This window comes from Limanda limanda, chromosome 1 (genome assembly GCF_963576545.1).
Source record: "Limanda limanda chromosome 1, fLimLim1.1, whole genome shotgun sequence".
NCBI classification, from domain to species: domain Eukaryota; kingdom Metazoa; phylum Chordata; class Actinopteri; order Pleuronectiformes; family Pleuronectidae; genus Limanda; species Limanda limanda.
In genome coordinates, this window is record NC_083636.1 from 23858320 (window position 1) to 23883308 (window position 24989).

At 40.8% G+C, this 24989-nt stretch overlaps 3 protein-coding genes across 3 annotated transcripts; 1 reads left to right on the top strand and 2 right to left on the bottom strand.

Moving 5' to 3' along the window:
- The first annotated feature begins 1053 nt into the window (after window positions 1–1053).
- On the top strand, window positions 1054–2945 carry cldn5b (claudin 5b). The gene has a single exon (XM_061080103.1). The coding sequence runs from the start codon at window positions 1240–1242 to the stop codon at window positions 1885–1887; it is 648 nt and encodes a 215-aa protein (XP_060936086.1). The 5' UTR covers window positions 1054–1239; the 3' UTR covers window positions 1888–2945.
- A 2536-nt stretch (window positions 2946–5481) lies between these two features.
- Window positions 5482–15221, bottom strand: acads (acyl-CoA dehydrogenase short chain). Its single transcript, XM_061068370.1, has 10 exons — window positions 15121–15221; window positions 12407–12567; window positions 11921–12070; window positions 11719–11830; window positions 9322–9473; window positions 9047–9217; window positions 8094–8231; window positions 7311–7406; window positions 7170–7226; window positions 5482–7079 (listed from the first exon to the last, which is right to left on the bottom strand). Exons 1-10 carry the CDS (start codon window positions 15146–15148, stop codon window positions 6927–6929), a joined length of 1218 nt encoding a protein of 405 aa, XP_060924353.1. The 5' UTR covers window positions 15149–15221; the 3' UTR covers window positions 5482–6926.
- A 1258-nt stretch (window positions 15222–16479) lies between these two features.
- crybb1 (crystallin, beta B1) lies at window positions 16480–19418 on the bottom strand. Its single transcript, XM_061075802.1, has 5 exons — window positions 19296–19418; window positions 18225–18343; window positions 17926–18058; window positions 17304–17446; window positions 16480–16657 (listed from the first exon to the last, which is right to left on the bottom strand). Exons 1-5 carry the CDS (start codon window positions 19416–19418, stop codon window positions 16480–16482), a joined length of 696 nt encoding a protein of 231 aa, XP_060931785.1.
- Window positions 19419–24989: the final 5571 nt, after the last annotated feature.

Genomic DNA, 24989 nt, shown 5'->3' on the forward strand with positions numbered 1-24989 from the left:
CATGGTCGCCTTGTCCTCCACACGCAGTGCATCCTGTGTGCCTCTCTCTGTTTGTCACATGCCAAAGACTTGGGTCAAAAATATCAGAAAATGATGCTTGTGTGGTCTCAGTGTTGAAGGATCAGTGGCTCAGTTTCCTGAGGTTTGTCTTTACTCTAAATGTGGAAAAGTCTTCAACTAACGTAGTGAAAGAAGTTTCCAAAAAAGTGAAGGGATGAGTACATGGGATTAAACTGATCTCTGAACTGATCCATCCAGTGGCATTTGGGGAGAAAAACTTAAAACTCCATTTTATGAACTCTAACCAGAATGAGAGTTCCTTGATTCCTTATTATTAATAATAACAATAATACGAATAAGAATGTTGCTTTTATTATTGTAATTATTGTAATTGTTAAAATAATAATAATTATTATTAGTATTATTGTTGCACACATTTCAGTGAAACATGAAGTAAAATTTCAATAAAATGTTGAGTTGGACAGTTGAACTAAATGTGCTAAAGCTGCATTCACTGTTTGTAGAAACAAGCTGTGAATAAATACAACATCACTCTGACTTATTAACTAAATGAAGTTGATGTGTTATCAGTCTCATCTTTTCACATCCAGAAGTTACAGGAATATGACTTTCTGTCCGGAGTGATGTTTGTGTATTCCCTCTCTTTTATCTCTGTGTTTGGCCTCCTCCACATCCAGAGGGAAACATCTGGCTCTTCAGCTGCTCTATAGAAGACGCACTCCACTGCTCCAAGGATGTGCTTTGGGAGGATATGCCCATATTTTCCAAATATTGATTCTTTGTGGTGTACATCAAGGTGTCTGTAAAGTGGTATTTCAAGGCAGAATGGTTTATTATTATCAGCCCGAATACTAACTTGGAAATCCTGATAAACTTCACATTTCTGCTTCCATGTCAGCTGCTCTGCTTTGCGCCTCCTCCTGCCCACTGAATCACAGGAAGACCCCCCCCCACACACACATCTGCTGCTCCAATTGTAAATAAATAGTCTCACACCAAGCGTTCGCGCCCTCATTGGCTGAGACACAGATGCTGTTCCTGCTGATTGGCCCAAAGTTTGTGAGAGGTGTTTTGCGGCAACGGCAGTATGATGGTCCCATAAATGAAAAGGCTCAGAGGAGTCTGCGCGCCGACTCAGTGACCAGAGGCACCAAGACCCTCCAGCTGAGAGGAGAGACCCCCCGACACGACCCGGTCCCCTCACCTGTCTCAGCAGCCATGCTTGCTGCATGCTTGGAGTTCGTCGGCCTGGCGCTGTGCCTCACGGGCACCCTGCTGGTGATGGTCGCCTGCGGGCTGCCCATGTGGAAGGTGACCGCGTTCATCGACTCCAACATCGTGGTGGCACAGACCATCTGGGACGGCCTGTGGATGTCCTGCGTGGTCCAGAGCACCGGGCAGATGCAGTGCAAGGTCCACGACTCGGTCCTGTCCCTGACGCAGGACCTGCAGACGGCCCGGGCGCTCACGGTCATCTCCGCCGTGCTGGCGGTCATCGCGCTCACGGTGACGGTGGCCGGGGCGCAGTGCACCAACTGCCTCCGGGAGGAGACCGTGAAGGCGAAGGTGGTGAACACCGGGGGGGTCCTGTACATCCTCAGCGGCCTGTTCGTGCTGGTGCCGCTCTGCTGGATGGCCAACAGCATCATCGTGGACTTCTACGACCCGCAGGTGCCTCCGTCCAAGAAGCGGGAGATCGGGGCGGCGATCTACATCGGCTGGGCGGCCACCGCGCTGCTGCTGCTCGGCGGCACCCTGCTGTGCTGCTCCTTCTCCCGGGCGGTGAGGGGCGCGTATCCCATCAAATACGCGCCCACCAAGAGCATCACAGTGAATAGCGACTTTGACAAGAAGCATTATGTGTAAAAGTCGAAGTTTCACATTGGGGACCTCTTGTTTTCGGGCTGAGCTGGGACATTTTTCTGCTGTTCAAGTCCGAGGTGATGCGTGCCAAAGCCAGTGGTGTATAAAGTACTTGAAAGCCATACTTGAGTAAAAGTACAGATATCTGACCTGAGAGTGACTTCGGTAAAAGTAAGAGTCACCCGTCAGAAAATGACCTGAGTAAAAGTCTTAAAGTAGCTCATATTAAAAGTACTTAAGTATCAAAGTATCTGGTGTTGAAATGTACTTAAGTATCAAAAGTAAAAGTACAAGTACCAAAATTAAAAAGTGCTTTTTATAGTAGTCCTATACAGACACAAAACAACCCAAAATGTTTCTCCTCAAGATTTATCTCAACTGACTGAAAAATTATAACAACAATATGAATATAATGTATAATTTTACTAATTTTGAACCCTAGATGAGAGAGAGAGAGAGAGAACCTCCGCTGCTCAAGTAACGAGCCAGTTTGAGATTTTTTTGTTCAAATGTAACGAGTAAAAGTAAAAAGTCATCAGGAAAATAAATACTCAGGTAAAGTACTGATATGTGAAAAATCTACTTAAATACAGTGGAAGTAGAAATACTTTGTTACTTCCCACCACTGGCCAAAGCGCAGGGTAATACTGGGGTGACGCCCATGTGATGCTCTACAGACGTTAAAAGCACATTGTGACTGTAACTCTTGTACTATGCATGATCTGAATGTCATTTCTCTGGAGGTTTTTTTCCTGTAGCAGAAGTTGTTGGTGCTGCGAGTGTTGTAATCAGGTCAGGGTGCAGGTTGGGTCAAGTGTGGACCCTCAGCTGAATATCTGCACAGCTTCATTGTAAATATAGTTTGTTCTTCCTCTGGACTAGTTTGGCTCAGTTCCCACAGTGGACATGCAGCAGACAGTGGAGCCCATCAGACCGACGTGCACTCATGTTGTGATCAGAGGAGGGAATTTGCATTTGAATACATGTACAGTGTTTTGACCTTCATGTCTTTTTTCAAGTCTCTCAATAGACACATTTTCTAATAAAAACATGTAACTGTCTCTCCTTGTTATTCATTATCAGGTGTAGGCCAATGTTTTCATTTTATTTTAAAGATAGATGTGATTTAGGCAGTCATCATTTTCATAAACATATTATACTTATTTCTAAAGCTTCATCAGGTTTATTTTGTGCTGCAACCGATTGGGTTTGAAGTTTTTGGCAATTCATTAATTCTACCCTAAAACTTTAATTATGATCCCATCCATCCAAAGGGATAATTCACTAAAAAATGACAATTCACTCATTATCTACTCACCACTTTGCTGATGGAGGGTATGGTGAAGTGTTCGATTCCACTAAACACTTTGGGAGTTTCAGGTGTAAACAGTGTTGCAGCCAAATCCAATACAATTGAAGCAAATGGGGGATCAACTCTTCAAACGTAGCAGACGTAACAGAACAAAAACAGAAAATGCCTCCATACTGCTACACCTAACCCTTGCCCAAAACTAAGGTTCGACATTCAAATCTCACTAGAACAAGTTCATTTAGTCCACACTTTTAGCCTAAATGTCTGCTGTTATCCATCACTGACGGAAATACTGTTATTTAACTTAAAAACATTAGATTGTGTGACCCTTCATAGGTTTGTGATAAACACTTTATTACATCCATTACAAAATAGATTTAGCATGTGTTTAGTTGTTGATTGTGGAGGTGCGACAGTGGACCTATTAAAAGGGAAAGGGGGCAATTAATGCTGCAAATGCTTATTATCATTATTATTATTATTATTATTAACATTCAATCAAACATGAGATACAAATTAAACATTTTAAGTTAGGACAGTTGAAATACATTTCTCACTGTTTGTAGAAACAAGCTGTAAACACAACATAACTTTGACGTATCCACTTATAAAAATAACAGTCTCATCTTTCAGCATCCCATAGTGAAGAGCAACATCACTATTTCTGTGAGTGATGTAAGTGTATTCCCTCTCTTTGATCTCTCTGTTTGGTCTCCACCACTCCAGAGGGAAACACCTGGCTCTTTAGCTGCTAAAAGCCCCCCTCCACTGGTCAAAGGATGTGCTTTGGCAGGATATGCCAATACCTTCCCCCAACCCTAACCCCAAAATAGTGATTCTTTATGCAGCTCAGATTTTAGTGCCACTACAAAAGCCAAAATGTGAATCCAACATCAGTTTCACTTCTTAAAAAAGGGTCTAAGTTCACCTGAGAGAGGTTTTCAGGAGGCTGGGTTTGTAAGCCTGTGCACTTGTTTGTGTGTCAAATAAAGGAAGGCAACAAGAGTCAGAAAATGAGGTCAAAATATTAAAGACCCTGGCTCGCACACACTGACTTTGCGGTAAATGACCTATGCAGGAGCACTCGGACCCGGTTTGAACAATGCACCCAGCGGACAATCACCAGGATCAGCACAATCAGCAGGGTGCAACTCCAGCGTCAGGAAGCTTGGCCTGGATCTGGGCCACAGCCGAGCAATCACTGCCCTCACATGGACAAACAAAAAAAGGAGCGTGCACGTGCACATACACACAAACATGCTAACAACACAGCAGTGTGCACACATAACACTGAATGGGCAGGATGGGGCGGTGGGGAGCGCACAGAAAGCAAATTCACATGAAAGGAAATCCCCCAGTAAGAGGAAAACCAGAGTGAAACTGAAGTCTGGCTTGAATTTGCTGAACCTGGATTAAACCATCTTTACTACTTGCCTAATCCTACCCATTACCCTAGCTTTGAACTTAACCTCAACATGTCTTCACCTTAAAATTGAACGATTTGATGATTAAACTCATCCAGCGTTCAGGACGTTTGATCAGAAAAGTTCCCCCCACAGACGGGGATGAGTATATCTTTAGAGGCTGACAGATGGAGAGCAAGGTGCAGGCAGTAAGTGGATCTACCCAGGGAGGAAGTGTGAACCAGTGAGTGAACCAGTCACAAGTCTTTAATGTTGTATGTTATCTGCTTCTTAGGAGAAAGTATGACATCACATCACTTTTAACAACAATTTGGTGTTTTTATTAATTTGGACCATTTTATGATCACATAAACTTGGACTAAACATACATTGAGGTGTGGTGGTGAAATTAGAGCGATGTAGTGATTGAAACCATATTTATGTCAGAATAAGGCAGTGATGCACATATTATTCCTGACTGACTCACTGCTGCAGGGTTCCTACATGTGCAGGACTGAATTGTGCCTTAGGACAGCTCCGAGAGTCTAAACTGGAAGAGAGGGGATTTAATTTAAACTTGTGCTACCAGCTAGCTGACATTTAAGTTTAAGACATCAAGTAAGTCAACAGATCTGGTGTTTGTGTTGAGTTATTGATGTGGGCCATCAATGTAAGGAGCCAATACATAATAATTCCTGGATGTTTAGTCATTTTAATCATAATTTCCCATTTGTGTGGAAACACTGATGTTGTGCAACTGTGAGAAGTACATTCAATGTAGTGAAGTAGATAAACAGGATAATTAAATACTCTTATCAATCCTCAGCTTCCATCATGTTGACTAATGCACTGTAATGAAATCCATCAGCTGCATCTACCAAGTATTGTAATTTAGTTTTTATTATCATTTGCACATAATAAATTACAATAAAATATGTACACATATGTCACAGAGGCACAAGAGGTCTGTGAAATCAGCAGATACAATTCATGACACAGCCTCTTACAGTCTATGACAAGCTCAAAGATGTATCTGTTTGAATGTTGAGGCAGACGTTCACATTATCATTCAAATATCAGCTCTAACTGCCGTCCACAAGAGTAAATCAGAAAAACTGTCATGTAAAATGAGAGGAAATGGTTACATTTGATTGGTTTTCAGTGAGTTGTTATTCAGGTTGAAGCAGAAGTGGGTCAAGAAACATGAATACACAGCATTGCCCCCTGGTGGTTAAACTTCCTAATAGGAAGCACAGGGCAGACAAAGATGTGACTCATCTACTGTAGGAGTAATGAGACACTGTCTAGGCAAAATGAAGGCTATTGTAGATTTAAAAAAGGGTCAGTTCACATTTCTGTTAAAAACTAGGTGAGCTTGGAAGTCTGTTTTGACATTCATGACAACTGTGGTGAGTGGAGGTGCTTACAGATCCATGTGGTTCTGAGGAGCTGAGACCTCAGATGGACCCGTCGACCTGTTCTCTATCCTGACGTTTCTAACCTGTTTTATGGATGTTTATTAGAACTGATGTCACAGATTTACATTTGATTGAGTTATGACTAAGAGCCGGACCCCCCTCCACCAACCAATGCTAATATTAAGGTTTCAGCCACATCTCATGGTTTCATCAGTGACTGGGACATCGCGCACATGATAACAGGTAACAGGTTTCCTTAATCTTTCTGCAGCCAGTTCAATTCATTTAGTGATGATAATGTTGACTGAATGATATTAGTACATCTAATTAGTTGTGTTACTTTTACTTGTGCAGTTGAATTAAAGAAATGTCTCTAACCTGCGATCAATGTGAGAAAATGTGAAATTTGAGTGAACTGACCCTTCAAAAAAGGCAAAGCACTTGTATCCTCTTTAAGGCTGTTGAGGTAAATTGTTTTTCATTTACAGTTTTTAAAGTGGCAATCCCTGAAACTTTCATGTTAATAAATGTCTTTTAAGTTACAGTGGCATGAATTCAGATCACTGTTGATCAGAGTGATGGAAAAAGGCAAGTTATTGACTGATTTCTTTATCAAAATGTTAATAGCTGAAACCACTAAACCAACCAGGAGTCAAATCTTCTAGATTGCCACTTTAAAATGATTCCTGCATTCCCTTGAATGGAGACAACGGAAATGTAAAATCATATAAATCTCCTATAAAGTTCTGTACTGTAGTCTCTGATCTAACACTGATACAGTATTAAAGCGCTGAATCACACTGGCTTTCCTTTGTTTCTGGATGATTCCGTGTCTCTGGGTTCACTTGTCTGGTTCCAGTTCTGGGATTAAATCTCCATATTAAGCCAAAGGCGCTGACAGAAGTGTGTCTATCGCTCATATTCCTTCAGTAACTGGCTGGCGATAACCAGTCTCTGGATCTCACTGGTGCCCTCGTAGATCTCAGTGATGCGAGCGTCACGGTAGTGCCTCTCGGCAGGCATGTCCTCCACGTAACCCATCCCACCTAGAACCTGGATCGCCTGATTTGAAGTGGAAATAGATAATGTAAGACAGTTGTCTGCAGGGTTTTTTCTGTAACTGAAACAGTGCTCATGGCTTAGATTTTTTACCTGATGTGAGCACATCGTTGCAGCTTCAGACGCTGACAGTTTGGCCATAGCTGCTTCCTGCAGGAAGTAAAGCAGAGGGTCAGTAACTGTGTGCTGGACTGAAGCAAAGTCAAATGTGTGGTGTCAGCGGCGTCTGCGTACCTTAGTGAAGGGTTTCTTTGAATCCTTAAGAAGAGCAGCCTTCCATGTGAGCAGACGAGAGCTCTCTATTGCCACAGCCATGTCAGCCAGTTTGAACTAAACAGATTATTTGATAAAAAAAATAATAAAGAGCAGATGTTGATGGTTCCAGCATAAAAAAAAAAAATCGAATTCCTGCCTAAACCTTGGCGGATTATTGCACACACTTCAGATGTGTTTACTTTCTGTTCATTATATATAACATAGTTTCTTAGATCATCTCGGATTAACTGTTGCCTTGTATCTGAATCCCTTTTCAGAAACGACCGCTGGGTTAAATACGGACAAATTGGCAACAGAGTTTACCCACAGTTTGTCTTTCACACATGCACAACAGGGCGGAAGGTTTCTCTGCAAATGTCCACAATGTATTAACTCTGCTGCGTAGACCACATGATTATGTTAACAGCTGCCCAACACTGTCATCAGCTCTCATCACCACAAATACTCTAGACATCTTCTCAACGTCTCAACTGCAGAGCGTCTGTCGGACGTTTGCGTTCAGACATGCACCTCCTCCAGAGAAAAAACGGAGGAACTGCAGATTTTCAGTTCATGTATGAAAGCAGCTTGATTGTGTTGATTGCCCTCATGGACGTATTTCTAGCTTAGTTACCATGTTCCCAGATCTCAGCACAAACTTACCGTAATTAAAGCTACAAAGGAGTAACTAATTGTTTTTCTTTCAAGCTGGTCATGCTGTACGTAGTTTAGAATAAGTGAACAGATTGGTGGTGGTGTTACCTGTATGGACTGCAGCTTGCTGATGGGGGCTCCGAATGCAGTGCGTTTCTGTGCATAATCTGCAGCACAGTCCAGAGAAGCCTGAGCGATACCCAGAGCCTGAGATGCGATACCGATCCTTCCACTGTCCAGGGTTTGCTGTGTGACACAGACACAGACGTTTAATCACCGCTCCTGCAGGGACGCTTCAGTATGGCTAAGTTTTAATAAAGAAGTTTCACATTAATAGATTGTGTGTTTGTGAGTTAAGTTTCAAGTCACAGTCACAAATAAAGGCAGACATTAAACATTGAGGACTAATGGAATTACCAGTTCTCTAATAGCTCACACATTCACAAAGAGAAAGCTTTGCATGACATTACTGTCAGTAATGTAACTGATTTTAGCAGCAATAGGGCAAAGACTGGTGTTAATTAGCCAAAGAAAAGTTGAGGAGTTAACGGAGAGGATTTTAAAATCAAAATATGGTTTAAATATGTTGAGAAATTAGAAAAAAGGCCTGTCATTAACAATAAGAAGTCAGTTTCTAACACTTCTTTGATTCCTTCGGCAGCTGAATTCTCATTATGCCTCTTTCCACATGAGAATGCTCTGAATCATTGTCCAAAATAAAGCCATCCTACATGCTACATATACTTTTCACAGGAAATTAGTTTTATTCACCTGCAAGTCTTAAACAAGGAAGAAGGGTCATCTGCTTAATCTCATACAGACTTGACACATGGTGACACAAGTGTGTAGAGAAAGATTGAAGTAGATATCCACAAACTTGTAACCAGGACTTGTTAAATAACACCTTTTCATTGGAATAACAGTTCTGGGAAAGGACGGATCTTCCTTCAGGATGTTTACAGAGACATTTTTAGTCAGATACTCATTTTATTATGGAATAATAGTGGTATAACAGGCTCTATGTAAATGCAGTTTAAATGCAAGTAAATACTTGTAAATACCATGGCGATCTTGAATCCAGCACCGCGAGGACCCAGCATGTTGCCCAGCGGTATCCTGCAGTCCTCAAGGATGATGTTAGCAGTGGATGAGGCTTTGATGCCCAACTTATCTTCCTTCTTTCCTAGAGAAAGCCCAGGGTGTGGCATGGGGATCAGGAAGGCACTGATACCCTGCACACAAAAAGCAGTTATTACCAGCGGGACAGTTATACTGCTCAGCTGAACCACAACTCTTCAGCTCTTTGCTCTGAAAATTAAAATGTGCTGCATCGTGCCTTGTGTTTGAGTTTCTTGTCAGTGGTGGCGAACACGACTGTGGCAGAGGCGTCCCAGCTGTTGGTGATCCAGGCTTTGGTTCCGTTGAGCACCCACTCATCTCCCTCCTGATGAGCCATAGTGGAGGCAGCACCTGCATCACTGCCATTACCTGCAATATTAATTGAAACTGTCTTATTTAAAGTAGGAGATGTTAGGAGGAGGCGTTATGGAGTCAGTGTGGGATCACTGACGAGACAAACAACAGAGTGAGGATATGTTCTCAACAACCTGCCTGAAAAACTGCCAGTGTTTAAAGGATAACTCGTGTTGGTGTAAAGACAAAGTATGATCACAGCATTTACACCGTTTCAGGTTATTTTCAGCTCACTGCACTTAGTGGCTCAGCTATTTGTAATTCTCACAATGATATTTCAGGTTTTCTTAAGTAGTGTTTTGCTCGGTTGCTTCAGTGTACATCTTCCCCGCTCTCCGCTCTAAATCACATACATCTCCTATGCCTGCGTGTATGTCTACACAAATCTTCTGAAAAATTGTTTTTCAGCTACGGACAGATCTCTCCACTAATGCCATCCCAACACCACATGAGGGACTTTATTCTGAAGGCAGCTATTCACCTCTCCAGTAATACTCCGTAGACTTGGACAATCCACGGACAAACAAGTACGAGTGATGCTGCGCTGGAGGCCCCATCGTGGAGCAATATTTTTTAATGAAAGAGTTTATCCCTGAAAGAGGGAGCATGATGGGTTTTTAAAACAGAGACTAAATCCAATGCTGTCACCCTTTGTTCACACCAGTGTTAATTTCGTTGACGATAACGAAAAATATTCGTTAACGCCCCTTTTCCCATGACTAAGACGAGACGAAGACGTAACGAAATGGATCTTTGAAAATAAAAACTATGACGAAATCTATTTTAATTTTCGTTAACGAGACGAGACGAAACGAAAATGTTGGTGGTTGACTAAGTCACAACAATTTTTAAAAACATAATCGTATCAGGCCGTCATGAAGTACCCGGAGCGGCGAGTGTGTGTGTCTGTGTGTGTGCGTGTGTGTGTGTCTGTCAGACAGCGCTCCGGTCCCGAGGCTCCGCCCCCTGGCCCCGCGCACTCGCTCAGAGAGACACTGAGATCAGGGCTCGTTCACATGGAGCAGGCCGGTCACTGACTCACCGGCTGCTTCTTAACTATGGAAACAGTGAAAACACAGAGTTTCTCTGGTCTCAGCTGCTCTGAGATCAGCGCCGCAGCTTCTGGATCAGAGCAGAGGCTGCAGCTGGTTTCTACCGAGCTTCAGTTTCCTCCTCCGGTCTGATCTGCTTTCACTTTTTGTTTTCACATTTGGCCAACGCCAACTAAAATATATAGGCTGCAGCTATATGTTTTTATTTATTTCAAAATAGGGTACTTCTTATTTCATACATTTCCCACAAATATGGGGATGACTCAAATAACCCTACATAGTTCTGCGTTTAATTTATTTCAAAGTAGGCCTACACTTGCCTGTGTATTTTCTTCTCCTCTTCATAAGCATTTGGTGTTTCCCTTTGTTGTAACAGGTAAAAATAAATAAAATGTCAACAGTTTTCTTTATTGTTGTTCTATAATTTCATAAATGCAATAATCTACAGATTAGTATAGTATAACTTTATATAACATTTTATCAGCTTTGTTATCAAATATGTTTTGCTGCTCCAGAAAAATTTTATTTGGGGGAAGAGGGGGCAAAATGGTTCTTTTGATAGTAAAGGTTGCCGACCCCTGCTACAGATCTATAGGAGGGACATCTAATGGACAACCTAAGTACTGCAAGCTAGACTAGTACGCAGTTGTAGACACAACACAGGGGGTCCCTGGACCTGAGAAGGGAAGATAAGGAGTTTAATGTGGCTATTAAATGTGGCTAAAACTAGACTAAAATGTAATTTGTTTTCGTCGACTAAAACTAGACTAAAATGTAATTTGTTTTCGTCGACTAAAACTAGACTAAAATGTAATTTGTTTTCGTCGACTAAAACTAGACTAAAACTAAGAAGGATAAAAATGACTAAAACTAGACTAAAACTAATATGCATTTTCGTCAAAAGACTAAGACTAAGACTAAATCAAAAATAGCTGCGAAAATTAACACTGGTTCACACTGAGACTTTAACAACAGCAGCTCAACTTCGACCAACATTTCAACACCTAACACCTCAAAAGTCTTTCTAACAGTAAGTTTTGTCAGATTGTTGGGAATCAGCATTGTGTCCTTTTCTGTTGTGTTTCAGACAAGACGTCCTACAGCATTTGCTAATAGCTGGAATGGCAGCAGAGCTTTCCAGCACATTTGAAAGCAGTTTATTAATGCACACACAGATGTATAATACGTGTGTGGTAATAGGTTTTTACCTGGCTCACTGAGTGCGAAACAGCCCACTTTCTCTCCAGTGGTGAACGGTGTGATCCACTGCTTTTTCTGTTCCTCTGTACCAAACTTCAATATTGGTCCGATGTAGAGAGACTGAGAACAGAATCAGATTCAGGTTCACTCTTCTGCACAGCCAGATAGGCTTCTACTCAAAGTTCCTCTATGCCGACAGACTGCACTCACATTGTTTACAGAGACCACAACTCCGGTGCTGGCGCAGCCTCGACTGATCTCCTCCATAGCCAGACTGTAGGCCAGGTAGTCCATCCCTGCACCACCCAGCTCCTCTGGTACCTCCATGGCCATCACCCCCATCGCCCCCAACTCTTGAATCTGGACAATTGCAAGAACATTGACATATTTGATACCATCTCCTGAGGGAGATAACCTGGCTCTCTATCTGGTAAATGCTCCACTATGTTGACCAGCTGCTCTCTGACTGTCTCTTGAGTAGTAGCACACTTGAGTAGTAGCACATTCAGATAATAAGGAATCGCTACCAGAAACACCTTTCACACAGCCATTTTATATTGCAATAAAAAAATATATACATTTTGGCCATTTTAAAGTGGCCTTCTCTTCTACACTGGTTTTTGCAAAACACTGAATTGTAATAACAAAAATGGGACAATAAAGGCATCAGACTCTGTCTACTGTATGAGCGTGTACCTGTTGGGCAGGGTAACTGTGCTCTTTGTCCAGTTTGGCAGCGATGGGTATCAGTTCTCTGTCAGCATAGTCTCTGCAGGTCTGCCTCAGCATCTGATGAGTCTCCGGTAACTCTGCTAGCTGAGACAGACTTCGACAGCCACTGAGACACAAGCCTAGAGCTGAGGGAGAGAAAAAACAAAAGGTTTCAAAATTGCTTATAACCTTGGTTGTGGGTTATTCTATCTCTCATCTCATCTCATCGTCATCCGCTTATCCGGGGTCGGGTCGCGGGGGGAGCAGCTCAAGCAGGGGGCCCCAGACTTCCCTTTCCCGGGCCACATTGACCAGCTCTGACGGGGGGATCCCGAGGCGTTCCCAGGCCAGTGTTGAGATATAATCTCTCCACCTAGTCCTGGGTCTTCCCCGAGGTCTCCTCCCCACTGGACGTGCCTGAAACACCTCCCAAGGGAGGCGCCCAGTGGGCATCCTTACCAGATGCCCGAACCACCTCAGCTGACTCCTTTCTAAGTAAAGGGTTATTCTAATGGAGTGATATACAGTATTTAACTATTAAAGTATAGTTTCTTTTGGACTGGGTCCATTGTGCTCTAGATGGTAGAAAAGCAGTAAAATTGTACTTTGTGTTTTTTCAGAAATAAAATTAAAGTTTTACAAATCTGAAACCGTGAATCCAACAGCAGTCATAAGAATTCTGTTTTTTAGGTCAGAGACTAAAGGTCACAGCATTGTATTGGATTCTTATGCCTGATAAAATCAAATGAATAAAACCATTTGGATTTTGACTAAACCTTAAATGCAGTCTGGTGGACTGAGACATGCTGTATATAAATGAGAAGGATGGATGGAAAAACACTGGTCAATGCCCTATGAAATATCTTCACAAAGGTCGGGGCTTAGAATATCTATCTTTAATATCTTTATAAATCTTGATTAATGTCTTCAAATTTGTACCTGAAGACCCAGAGATCAAAATTAGCTGTGCACGCTCTGGAGGCATTTTTTACCGAAAACGTTAAGTGTCATATAGCATAGCTCATGACTCAGGATGCCTTTAAGTAACACTGATTTAAGTCGCTTGACATCTAGTGCTGTCTCCTGAACAAACATCAAGTTTCCTGCACATGTGATGAAGGGGATATGCTGTTACACATCTTAATACAGAATTTAACCAGCTGAAGTGACTTTGGTTGTTTTCTCAAACCTGAAACCTTCTCAGTGTTGTAATTTATAGTTTCATTCATATGGACCCCACATAGTTTATAAAACCTGAGCTCAAACTCAATTTAACATATTTTTGTCTTGTCCTTATTTTTCTCTGCTGGGCTTTTAACCAGAGATGTGATCTCATCACTCCAGTTTCGCCTCTATATATTAGCTCCCATTATGTTTGAGAATGGATTTTAAGATTTTAGGGGTCACTTTTAAGGCTCTTCATGTCCTGATCTCCAATGGTATATGTTTGATCTTTTATCCCCTAAATGCCTTGAGATCCTCTGGGAGAGGCCTGATATATGTTCCAGAAATCCGCTTAAAAACCAAAGATGATGAGTGTTTGCAGTCAAGGACCCAAGGCTCTGAAACAATCTGCTAAAGGAAATCAGGTCAGCCGCATGTGCAATTTCTTAAAACATTCTTCAATTTATTTTTCATGATTTAACTTTAAATCCTACTTTAAATATATTTGTATAACAATTGCCATTTAAATGTGATGCTGTTATGGATTATTTGTTTTAATGTTGCATTGTAAAGTAATTGTAATCTGGAATTTGAAAAGTTCTCTTCGAACCAAGATTATCATATAAAGATAACTACTTCTGAATGAGCATTGATCAGATACAACTGATATGCAAAAGTTAGAGGGCATATTATATTGATTATTAATGTGCAAAAACGTTTTTGTATGTTCTTGTACCTGCTTAATGAATAGAGACAGTTTATTTGTATTTCATTGACTTAAATGATGGGGAAAAAATGATTGTGGAATGTACAGAAAATGAGAGTCTGACTTTAGAAGCTAGTATGAGCATTGTCCTCTGCGGTCATGAAACATTTCTTATTATGATCTTTAATTGTTCAGCTTTTTTTCCAAGCACATTTTGTATCAACTCATAGTCTTTAAGTACTGACACTGTTAAGTAGCCTCTGTCACAAAAACATCATGATCACTCTCCTGTCCGAGCTTTGAACCACATGTCCTGTCTGTCAGTGAAGGCAGCACCAGCTCAGTAGTTGGCCAGTGTGCTATTTGGGTGAAGGGTCATCGTCCACATCAGTCACCTTCGTGTCGGTGTCCGAGTTTAAAACATGTTAGAAACCCCTCAGAGAAACACTGACAGCAGGTGACCTGCTTGGTGAGCGGCAGCCACGACTGTCCTCACTGAACATCAGCAAATAACTATTTCAGGTTAGCACGTCGTCGGCTAACTGTATTTAGCCATGGAGCTAACGGCTGAATACAGTGATTTAAAGTGTCACTCCGTTACTTGCGTCACTTGACTAAAGCTGGTTCATATTTTCTTGACAATCCGGTGTTTATCTGGTGTTGAATTCAAACGTCCTCAGGGCAAACACTGGCTTCATAGCAGGCTAAGCTAATTGTAGCTCTGTGGTCTCCCAGTGCTCGGGAAATGCTAATATGAGGCTAGCAGTGAACCCCGCGTCCGTGTTTCTCATTCAAACCTCTCGTCGTTCAGCGCGTTTCGTGTGCTCACCTTTCCTTGCTTTGATAAGTGCGGCCATGTTTCCTTCCTCTCAGTTGGATGAACAACACTTAGCTAACCGCTGTCTCCCCAGGAGCTTACCAAACTGCTGCCTTCAGGGGCTGACGGGATTTTTACCTGTCAACTTTGCCAACGTATTCAACATGAATGGGCCAGAATATTCAAATAACTGTTCTAAAGTCTATTTGCTTTTGCTCACATGTGATCCTGACACATTTATTTGTCCTAAAGTACACAGCCATTATGTTATATTAATTATAACACAACTACCGAGCACTTTCAAGGAGCTTTCAAGGAGCCCTGAAGGCAACATGTGCCCCAAATTGACACCAGAAGAAGGATAAATCAGACTTTTGATGATGGACGTTTGAAGATTTTCAAATGCACACTGTCTTAATGTAACTTCCCAATCCAATGTAGATGATTTACTTTTGTTTGTGAATGTATTGAAGACGTGGTTCTACTTCTACTCATAAGTTCTAGTCGCAGTTGAGGGGGTTCTATGGGTCCTGCAGGGGTCTTTTTGGTTTCTTAAGAGGCTCAAGAGGGAGGTGAGGAGCTTTCATAATTTTAAGACTTTCTGTGATCCCTTTATGAACTGTAGCGGTAATTCAGGGGTGTATTGTGGTCCATGAGGAGGTTCTTGTTGCTATAAAAGGGCTTTCAGGTGTCCTTAAGGGAGTTTGTGGCCTTTAAAGAGTTTCAAAAAGTCACCAAGGAGGTTCCTGAAGTTATCAAATAAGTTCTATTGGTCAATGGAGATTGTAGATCTTAGAAGGGTTTTGTTGAGGTTTCGGAAACTGAAATATCATCAGTCAAATTTTTTAAACAGTGTATTTCACTGTGAGATTTGAAACATTTTTGTTCATAGTTATTATCAGGTTACTATTAAATAAATTTTTAAATATGTAAAAAGAAATTTGCCTCAAGGATAGGTTTGTCAAAGGAAAACATTTAAAAACAGTATGTACTCATTATTAGCAGTGCCATAGGCTGGCCAATTATATGAAATTGATTGAATTATATTATTATAGCGATATAGCCCTAGGAGAAACAATAAATAAAAAATGCAAACTCTTAACAAACCACCTAAAAAGAGCGATTTTTCTGTGGAATGAATAAAGGTAATCCAGCCAGAGAGGTTTCAGGTTTTTCACAACATGTTTATTTTTTAGCACCATAAAAAGTCAGTTAAGGTTGTCCAGTGTATTTGCGTTCATTCTGTCTTTCCTTTGGGATGGAGCGTTGATGGTGGAGATTCAGGAAAGGTTTGGAGAAAGCCGGTGTTTTGAGATATAAGCGAGAGGGCTGTAATGGCTACAGCAGCACCCGGCAGCCAGCAGGTGTCATTCACTTGCTGGCAGAGGTGAAGGTGAAGCATCCTCTCTGGTGGAACTGCATGTCCCTGATACGACGCATGGACTGGATCTGGGGCTGGAAGGCGCAGAAGTCGTTGTAGTGTCTGTAGTCACCACACTCAAACAGGTACTGGTAGCCTCTGTATCCAGGGTACTGGTAGCCCACCCACCTGAGAGACATGGAGCAAGTGGGGAGAGTTATTACTGACTCACTGTAAAAGGTATCTAATTCTCTAAAAGTTTTGTAGTTTGACATAACTCACTTGTGACATTATTATTTATTATTGCTAAAACTGAATGATGTGATAACAACATTAATTTCATAATAGTAGCGATCATTCAGGACAGTGGGAAGCTTATGATTGCCATTCTTAAGGAGGTTCTAGGGTTAATTGAGCCACAGATGGAATTTAAGTGGCTTTTAAAAAGTAAGGATGTAAAATGTGTATTTCACTCTGGACTCGGGACTTTCGTCATAATAATATGAGGACAAGCAACCTGGCCAAAAATATGCATTTGTCAGAAAGACAAGTTAGCTTTAAGCCTTGTGGTGACATGTCATATATGAGCTGCTAAATTTTAGTGTGAAGAAGCCTGCAGTTCCCTTCTGAAACTATGTTTATGTCTATTTGCAGTACAGAGCCTCCACTTTAGTTATATATAGAAAAGGAGCCAACAGGTTTTTCTCCCAGGCTGTATGATAAGTCTTTTCTCATTGTCATATTGTTTAAAAAATGCCTACTGATTCTTGATCAAATCTATTCATATTGAAACCCCAGAAGTTAACTACTGAAATGTGAGTCTGAGTCTACTCACGCTCCTCCGGGCACCCTCACGCTGCCCACTCTGTCGCAGAAGCCATGCGCCCAGAGGGTGGGCACATCATCCTCCTGGATCTCCATCTTGTTGCCCTTGAAGTCGGAGAGCTCATACAGGCAGATCTTGTGCTCCAAGCTGTCCTGTAGGGATGAAATTAGGTGTTGGCAGATTAACAGATGCTGTTTATGTTACATTAACTTCACATGCATCAGTCGTATTCCTGTTTTGCTTTTTGCAATGAAATGTGGTACAGACTGCTGATGACAAATCTTAATGTCTTAGGTGATACTTTCACATTCCATCTGGCACCCCTGTCAGCTACCTCTGACTGTTAATACACAAACTGAGTTAAACATTTTCTAAAAAGGCAATCAGACAGAGGATGAACCCTTTAGTATTTAGGATTTAGTATTGACCTTTCAACTTTAGTATTGAGGATCTTTGGAGGTGGAACAATTCACTGCTAAATTACTGTATCGGCAAGATATCAAACCTCAAAAAGCTAAATCCATGAATCCATAAAGAAAATAATTAGTAGCTATATCAGTGGTTAAATCTCAGCTTCATCAAGTCAGTAGCAAGTGAAGGATGAGGCTAGTATATACACTGTTACACATACCATGCGGATGGGCCTGAGGGACATGAGGCAGTCACTGCGGTAGGAGTTGCTCCAGGTATCCCAGCGAGGATACTCTCCCTTCTCCAGGATGAACATCTCCCCACGGAAGTTAGTCTGCTCAAAGGCAACAAAGCTGGAGAAGGGGGGCCGCCGGGCACAGGGGGGGCACAAGGGGGGAGAGGACAGGAGAGAAGAATTAGAGGAGAGGTAATATAAAGTGACTAGAGAAAATATATAGAAAGATAGTATCCGACTGTGGGTTAAATTATGTTTGTCCAAATGTGTGTCCATCCACTTACGGGCCGCACTCCACAATGATACTACGCACTCTATCCAAGCCACGGTCACACACGTTCATGCACTCATTCTGGACCTCGATCATCCTGCCCTGGAAGTTCTCCTGGTCGAACAGCATAACCTGAGCACAGGAGATATTACAAGTTACAAAAACAGACACAACAACAATCATCATATCCTTTGTGAGACCCATATGAATCTTCTCGATTTAACTAATGAGCTAATCATGAATTCTAATATCCGTCTGTAAAACCCTAGAAATAACTGACTGATCATGCTTTTCATGCTCGAACTATTCTGTCCGAGCATGAAAAGTATGCTCCAATATGTTCAGTTACTAATGTATGAGGCATCAGCATCATAATTTACTCATGTACTTTAATTTCATTCACCTTTCAGGGTTTTTTTTAGGCCACCATGTTAATTTGAGAGCTATAGTCACTGGTTACTTTGCAGATTAAGATTTTACCCACAGAAGTATGATGTAATATTATAGGAATGTCATAATATATATGATATCACACACTAAGTGTGTATAAAGAAGTTTCATATTAGCGCCACTGTGGCCAACCACAAGATGAAAATTCCACTTCTATGTTAATGCAATCAAATATAAAAATTACAAAAATATAGCTGTGTGTTTTCACACAAGGGATATTGCTACTGTACTTATGCTTAGGGAAAGAATCTGAGAACTTATTTCACCACTGCTATTTTCACCAAATGTAATCTAATCCTAAACAAAGTTAAACAAAACCTTGCACAGAAACAAATCCCTTTAAAGTGTCTGTCTACTCGAATCACAAAGACTTTGTCTTTTGTCCCAATTACAGAGTGGTTGCAATTATTGCCATTAGTTTTTCTAAAATTGCCAAATTAGAAAGACATTAGCAATAGGATAAGATTTCTAGAAACAGATATTGAATTCCATGGACATTAGAAATTGGGAAATCCCATTGAATATCTTTACACCTGAAAACATGTTTTCATTGTAATTTTGTTAAACTGAACCTGACATTGAGTATTCTGTAGAAATGGTGTGTCTGCGTCTGTCTAACGCAGCTGTGACTCACTCTGAAAGATCCCATGCCAGGCTCTCCGGTCTTGGTGGCCTTGCTGGAAGCAGCTGGAGCGGGGGCTCCCTTGTCCTTGGCATCGGTGCCCTGGCTGGAGGCGGACTTGGCAGTCTGAGACATGGTGAGGGGCTTCAGGAGAGTCTGGGTGAAAGGATGGAGGAAGACAAGGGGATGAACAGAATTATAGGTGTAAATGGATTGAAAGGATAGTAGAGGAGAGAATGAAAGGGAAGGTAAAGTGAAGTAGAATTGAGGCTTCAATGTGGCTTTAGCCGAGGTGTAAACTTTGTCAGGGGATGGTAGGTAGGTATGTTTTGGGGATTTGGACTAAAGCACAAGTCTGCCGTTTATGTGGGAGGCTCATTTAGGCCCTGGATTTCTGTTTGGGTCTTTCCCAAGGCTCAGGGTGGTTTGCCTGGGTGTGCCGGACAGGGAGTGGGCCCTGGCTCTGGATGATGTGCGGCTGCCCCCCTGGTGTGTATGTCTGTGTCTGTGTGTCCTTACCTGCGTTAGTATAGCTTGCAATGCCGTGTGAGGGAGGCTGGCTCGTGCTGGTCTCTTCAGCACTCGACCCAAGCTTTTATACTCTGGCAAAGGCCAAACGTAGAGGCTCATAGCACAAAAGAAAGCCTCTCGTCATCACAGTTGGCCTGTGCCAAAGCCACCGGGTCATCGCATAGCCTAGAAACGCCGCCGGCCCCACTGGCCTGCCTGTAAGCGTTTTACTATCAAAGGAAAGCACTGACCAAGGCATTTTTTGCATGTGTTGGACTGGTGGGGCTGTAAGCTAGTTACATGTAGAGAGGAGGAATGCAAAGGTTCTGGGGGCACAAAGAGGGGACCCCTCTCAATCACCTAAACAGGCACACACAAATATAACATATTCTCCAGCTAGAAAAAAACAACTCAGTATTTGAAATCATTCTTTCAAGTGATCTATTCCTCTTGTTGATTTTGACAAACACATCAAATGAAAGAAAAGAGGCCTTTTTACACACCTATATATATATATATTAGAAAATATATTAACAGGAACATGTTCTGTTATTATAAGAAAGGATACCACACAATGCAATGATTTATTATATGTTGCTTATATTAATCAACCCAGAGGCTGGGAAAACTCATGACAAATATATTTACTGTTTCCTTTCCTAATCCTTAATTTCCCTTCGGGGATGAATAAAGTAATCTATCTATCTATCTATCTATCTATCTATCTATCTATCTATCTATCTATCTATCTATCTATCTATCTATCTATCTATCTATCTATCTATCTATCTATCTATCTATCTATCTATCTATCTATCTATCTATCTATCTATCTATCTATCTATCTATCTATCTATCTATCTATCTATCTATCTATCTATCTATCTATCTATCTATCTATCTATCTATCTATCTATCTATCTATCTATCTATCTATCTATCTATCTATCTATCTATCTATCTATCTATCTATCTATCTATCTATCTATCTATCTATCTATCTATCTATCTATCTATCTATCTATCTATCTATCTATCTATCTATCTATCTATCTATCTATCTATCTATCTATCTATCTATCTATCTATCTATCTATCTATCTATCTATCTATCTATCTATCTATCTATCTATCTATCTATCTATCTATCTATCTATCTATCTATCTATCTATCTATCTATCTATCTATCTATCTATCTATCTATCTATCTATCTATCTATCTATCTATCTATCTATCAGGGTGAGAGCAGACGTTTAATATCTCATGTTTGTGTCTAGGCTGGAGTCAGCAGGCAGTTAGCCTAGCTTAGCATAAACACTAGAAACAAAAAAGCAATAGCTAACCTGTCTCTGTCCACATGTTGGAAAAATATTTTTGTGGATATCCTCTCTAAATATACCAGGACTAGTTTGTTATAGCGCTATGAGCGGTAACAGGTGGTAACATGTTAGCACTATTCATCCATCCATTATCCATAGCGCTTGACCTTTGAGGGTCACGGGGGATGGAGCCAATCCCAGCTGACATTGGGCGAGAGGTGGGTTTACCCTCTAACCATATTACTAACGTGTCCGTGGGTTAATTTATTTCAATACAAATCTACTGAAGAGAAATGTAGAAACTCTCAGAGTGAAACTTGAAACAAAGTGAACTTGCAGTCATCAACAAGCTTGTTAGCTCAGTCTTTCATAGACTCATGCAATTGCTTCAAAAGTAGTATCTCAACTTTCAGCTTCTGTCGTGACTTTGCAACACATCCAACAGGCTGTGACGGCTTCCATAATTTTACATTACAACTTGCTACTGGTTAGCAGGGCAAAATTAGCATTATTCAAGTTTATCTCAACTCAGGAAATGTATTGGTCATCGATTCAAGAGTGAATCCACTGGTTGCTGCGATTCCACTGGAATTGTGGTATGACCATCAAAGGTAATTATTCTCAGATAGAAATTGGGTAAAAAACAACAATTTGTAGTTCCAGATGAAATTGTTTGGTCTATTTCTGTGCAGTGTTGCCAACTATAGCAAACACTTGCCAACTCACTGTGATAGCTGAAGCCAGCTGTTTGTATCAATAAATAGTAAGTACTTATGTTCATATAGAATACTTGCCTCCCATCTCAAACTATAGTTAAGCAAGAGTTTCAGATGAATATTCCCCTGCAATGCTCAGAAGGAAATTTATTAAGGATGTTGAAACATTGTATTTCTTTAAAGTAAACAGTGACAGTTACATGCTTTTCAAGTAGTTCAGTCCACAAACTTACTTCATAATGTAATTTAGACTCTCCAATATTATAAAATCACTATTTGAGTATATTATAATTTAAACATGTAAGTATTTGTAGTCTGTAGTCTTTAGAGGTGAGAGTTGGTGGTTGAATGTGGTAATAAATCTTAGATTACAGCTGGATTATTTCTGGATTATGTCACTTTAGATGATGTGATTTCTACTATGGAAGCAGGATTAAATTGTGTTTGATATTTTCAGATTATGTGGGAATTAATCTGGTAATCTGTGTGGTTCATATTTGGCTTGGTATCAAACCTCTGTACTTTTTTTATGGTGATGGCAAAAGAATGAAGCAATTATCAAGTTCTAAAACATGGGCATCAGTGCTGAGTTAGATTCCCAATCTTTGTAAACAGATTGGAACCATTTATATGAAATAATTAAGTCTTTTTTAACACAAGGCTGGTGTTCTTAATGTCAACAAAGCTGCCATAAAAAGAACGTAACAATCAAAATGGCAATTCATCAATTCACACATTTTAAATTGCAGCCGGTATCTACAGAAGACAAAAAATGATCAATATAGGCTAAAGTGAATTGATTGAGGACTATTTTTAGAGTTGGATTGATACTATAAGTTAAGTATATGATCCGAATCATCCCTAAATTGAGAACAAAATTTTGTACATTTATCAGCATAAGATATTATTTGGTGCAATGAAAAAAGTCAGTTATCAGCAGACATCTATTGAATAGAAAGGAAATTTGTGCACATGCAACAGGAGGACAGCCATTGATTTTGAAACCTATTGACCATGTGGCCAATGTGTCTGCTTGCACTGAAACAAAATCTAATGCACACATTTCTACTCTCAGATGGAAGAAACCTATTGATTTCTGACACCCTGTGACTATGTGACCTTCGATTTTAGAATGACTCCTCGTCAGGACCCCTTAAGGCTTTTCCAGATGTACAATTTTTTGCCATCTCTTTAACTTATCTCTTTGCTGTTAAATCTTCACTGTTCCTCTTTATTTTAGACGGCATCCTTCAAAAGACCATGCTTGTAAGAAGTTTGATAACTAAACATGACTGAGACTAACTTGAGCCCCTTGTATTTTTTGTCTTTATGAATGCTACCATTAGAAAGAAGCGTATTGATTTGCTGACCCATTGACCTTCCCCTGCTTCTGCTGTTGATTGCCCTGTTTGTTTCTATCATTCCCCCAGAATAGGGCTGAAAGCTAACTAGGTCAATTACTGCACCTTGGAATTACATGCCTGTCATTTGGTTGGTTTTATCTCTGTGGATCATCACAGGTTCACATACTAGTCACAAAATAATAAGCACATCTCTCACTTATTGCGGTGCAGAAATCGGTTCGGTCTGATGAAAGCGTAATTTCACACAGACCCTCATTCAGTGATTAACTAAATGTGCCTGTTATGGTTTATAGGAATGTGACGTGGTTACATCTAGAAGTGAGTGAAATACAGATCGTGCACTTAAATTAAATTCCTATAGGCTCACAGAAGGTAGGGCTGCTGTTCAGAATGTCCTGTTACCATAAAGTGCCTCGGCTCTTATTTACAAGTTGTTGAGTATGTGAACCATCTCTCACTCACTCACTATCTCACAAACACACACACACACACACACACACACACACACACAGTGTTGATTAGCACCAGAGGATATATTGTTCTATACTTGACAACCTCTTGGTTAAACATGTTTAAACATAGCTGACATTTATCTTTTATAACAAGGCGTGATTTTCAATTTTGAAATCTGGATGTAATAAAATGACTCAGAATAAAACAGTTTTTAAACTGCTGACACAATTCTACCAGATTATTCTTGGTAGGACTCTCAAAAACATTTCTCTTATGCTGCAGTTCAGATTAAGTGAGAAAACAGACACTCTCTTAGGATTTATAATTTTGGGGATACAGCATAGCGCAGAGTCATCAAAGTGAGTGTTAATGTACTAACATGAGTCACAGGGGAAGTATTTCAATTCATTGATTGACTGAAAATTTACTGTCAAAGAATTTGTTGTTATTGCCTAAAAATACCAAACATTTACGGTTTCCAGCTTGACGAATGTGAGGAGTTGAAGTTTTTTCTTTCTCATACATGAAGGTTTTGGTTTTGGACTGTTGGTCAAACAAAACAAGCAGTTTGAGATTTTGTCTAATATTTAGTCAGAAAATTACCCATGGATTTATGTATAATTGCAAAAAAATTATTCAATTATAAAGCGTCAAAAAGTATCCTGTTAAAGTTTTTCCTCCTCCGCCCCCTCACATCTTATGCCCTTATTTTTTTCTCATCCTATGTCTCATATTCCCTTGTACCCATGTCCACTGCCCAGGGTGATATTGTGGTGTCTGCACTTCTGCCCCTGCACAGATTAACCATGCTTTTGTCGGGGGGGACAAAGACAAGCCCCTCCCTGCTGCTGAGCCGGGGCTTTCAGCATGGCCCCTTGCCAGGGGAGGCTTTAAAAGGGTGGGGGCGCGTAGCTCCTCTCATTATCACGGCAGGACATCCCCAGGGCATCAAAGCAAGGTGAGTCCTGTCCTTTACCCAGCACAGCGCACCCAGCACAGGGCAGCTCAGGGCAGCATAGCCAGGGTACATCAACCCCATAAATTCACATACACAAACAGCCCGAACACCAACGGCCTTCACTGTACCCGGTGGGCCGTATAAATGGTGATGATGGAAAAGAGATGGTCAGAAAGTTAGATAAAAAGATAGAATTAGTAAAGCCTCTGGCTTCTTTGACCTTCTTCATATTTGGTACTTTAAAAAGATGCTTTCAATTCAGGGATGATGCATTCAGGCTGATTCTAGTATTCAGGTCACTGTTTTTACTGGTGCTATTCAGCCTTAAAAAAATAGACTCTGATGCTGTTGCGTAGGTCATTTCACATGTTGTATAGCATTCCA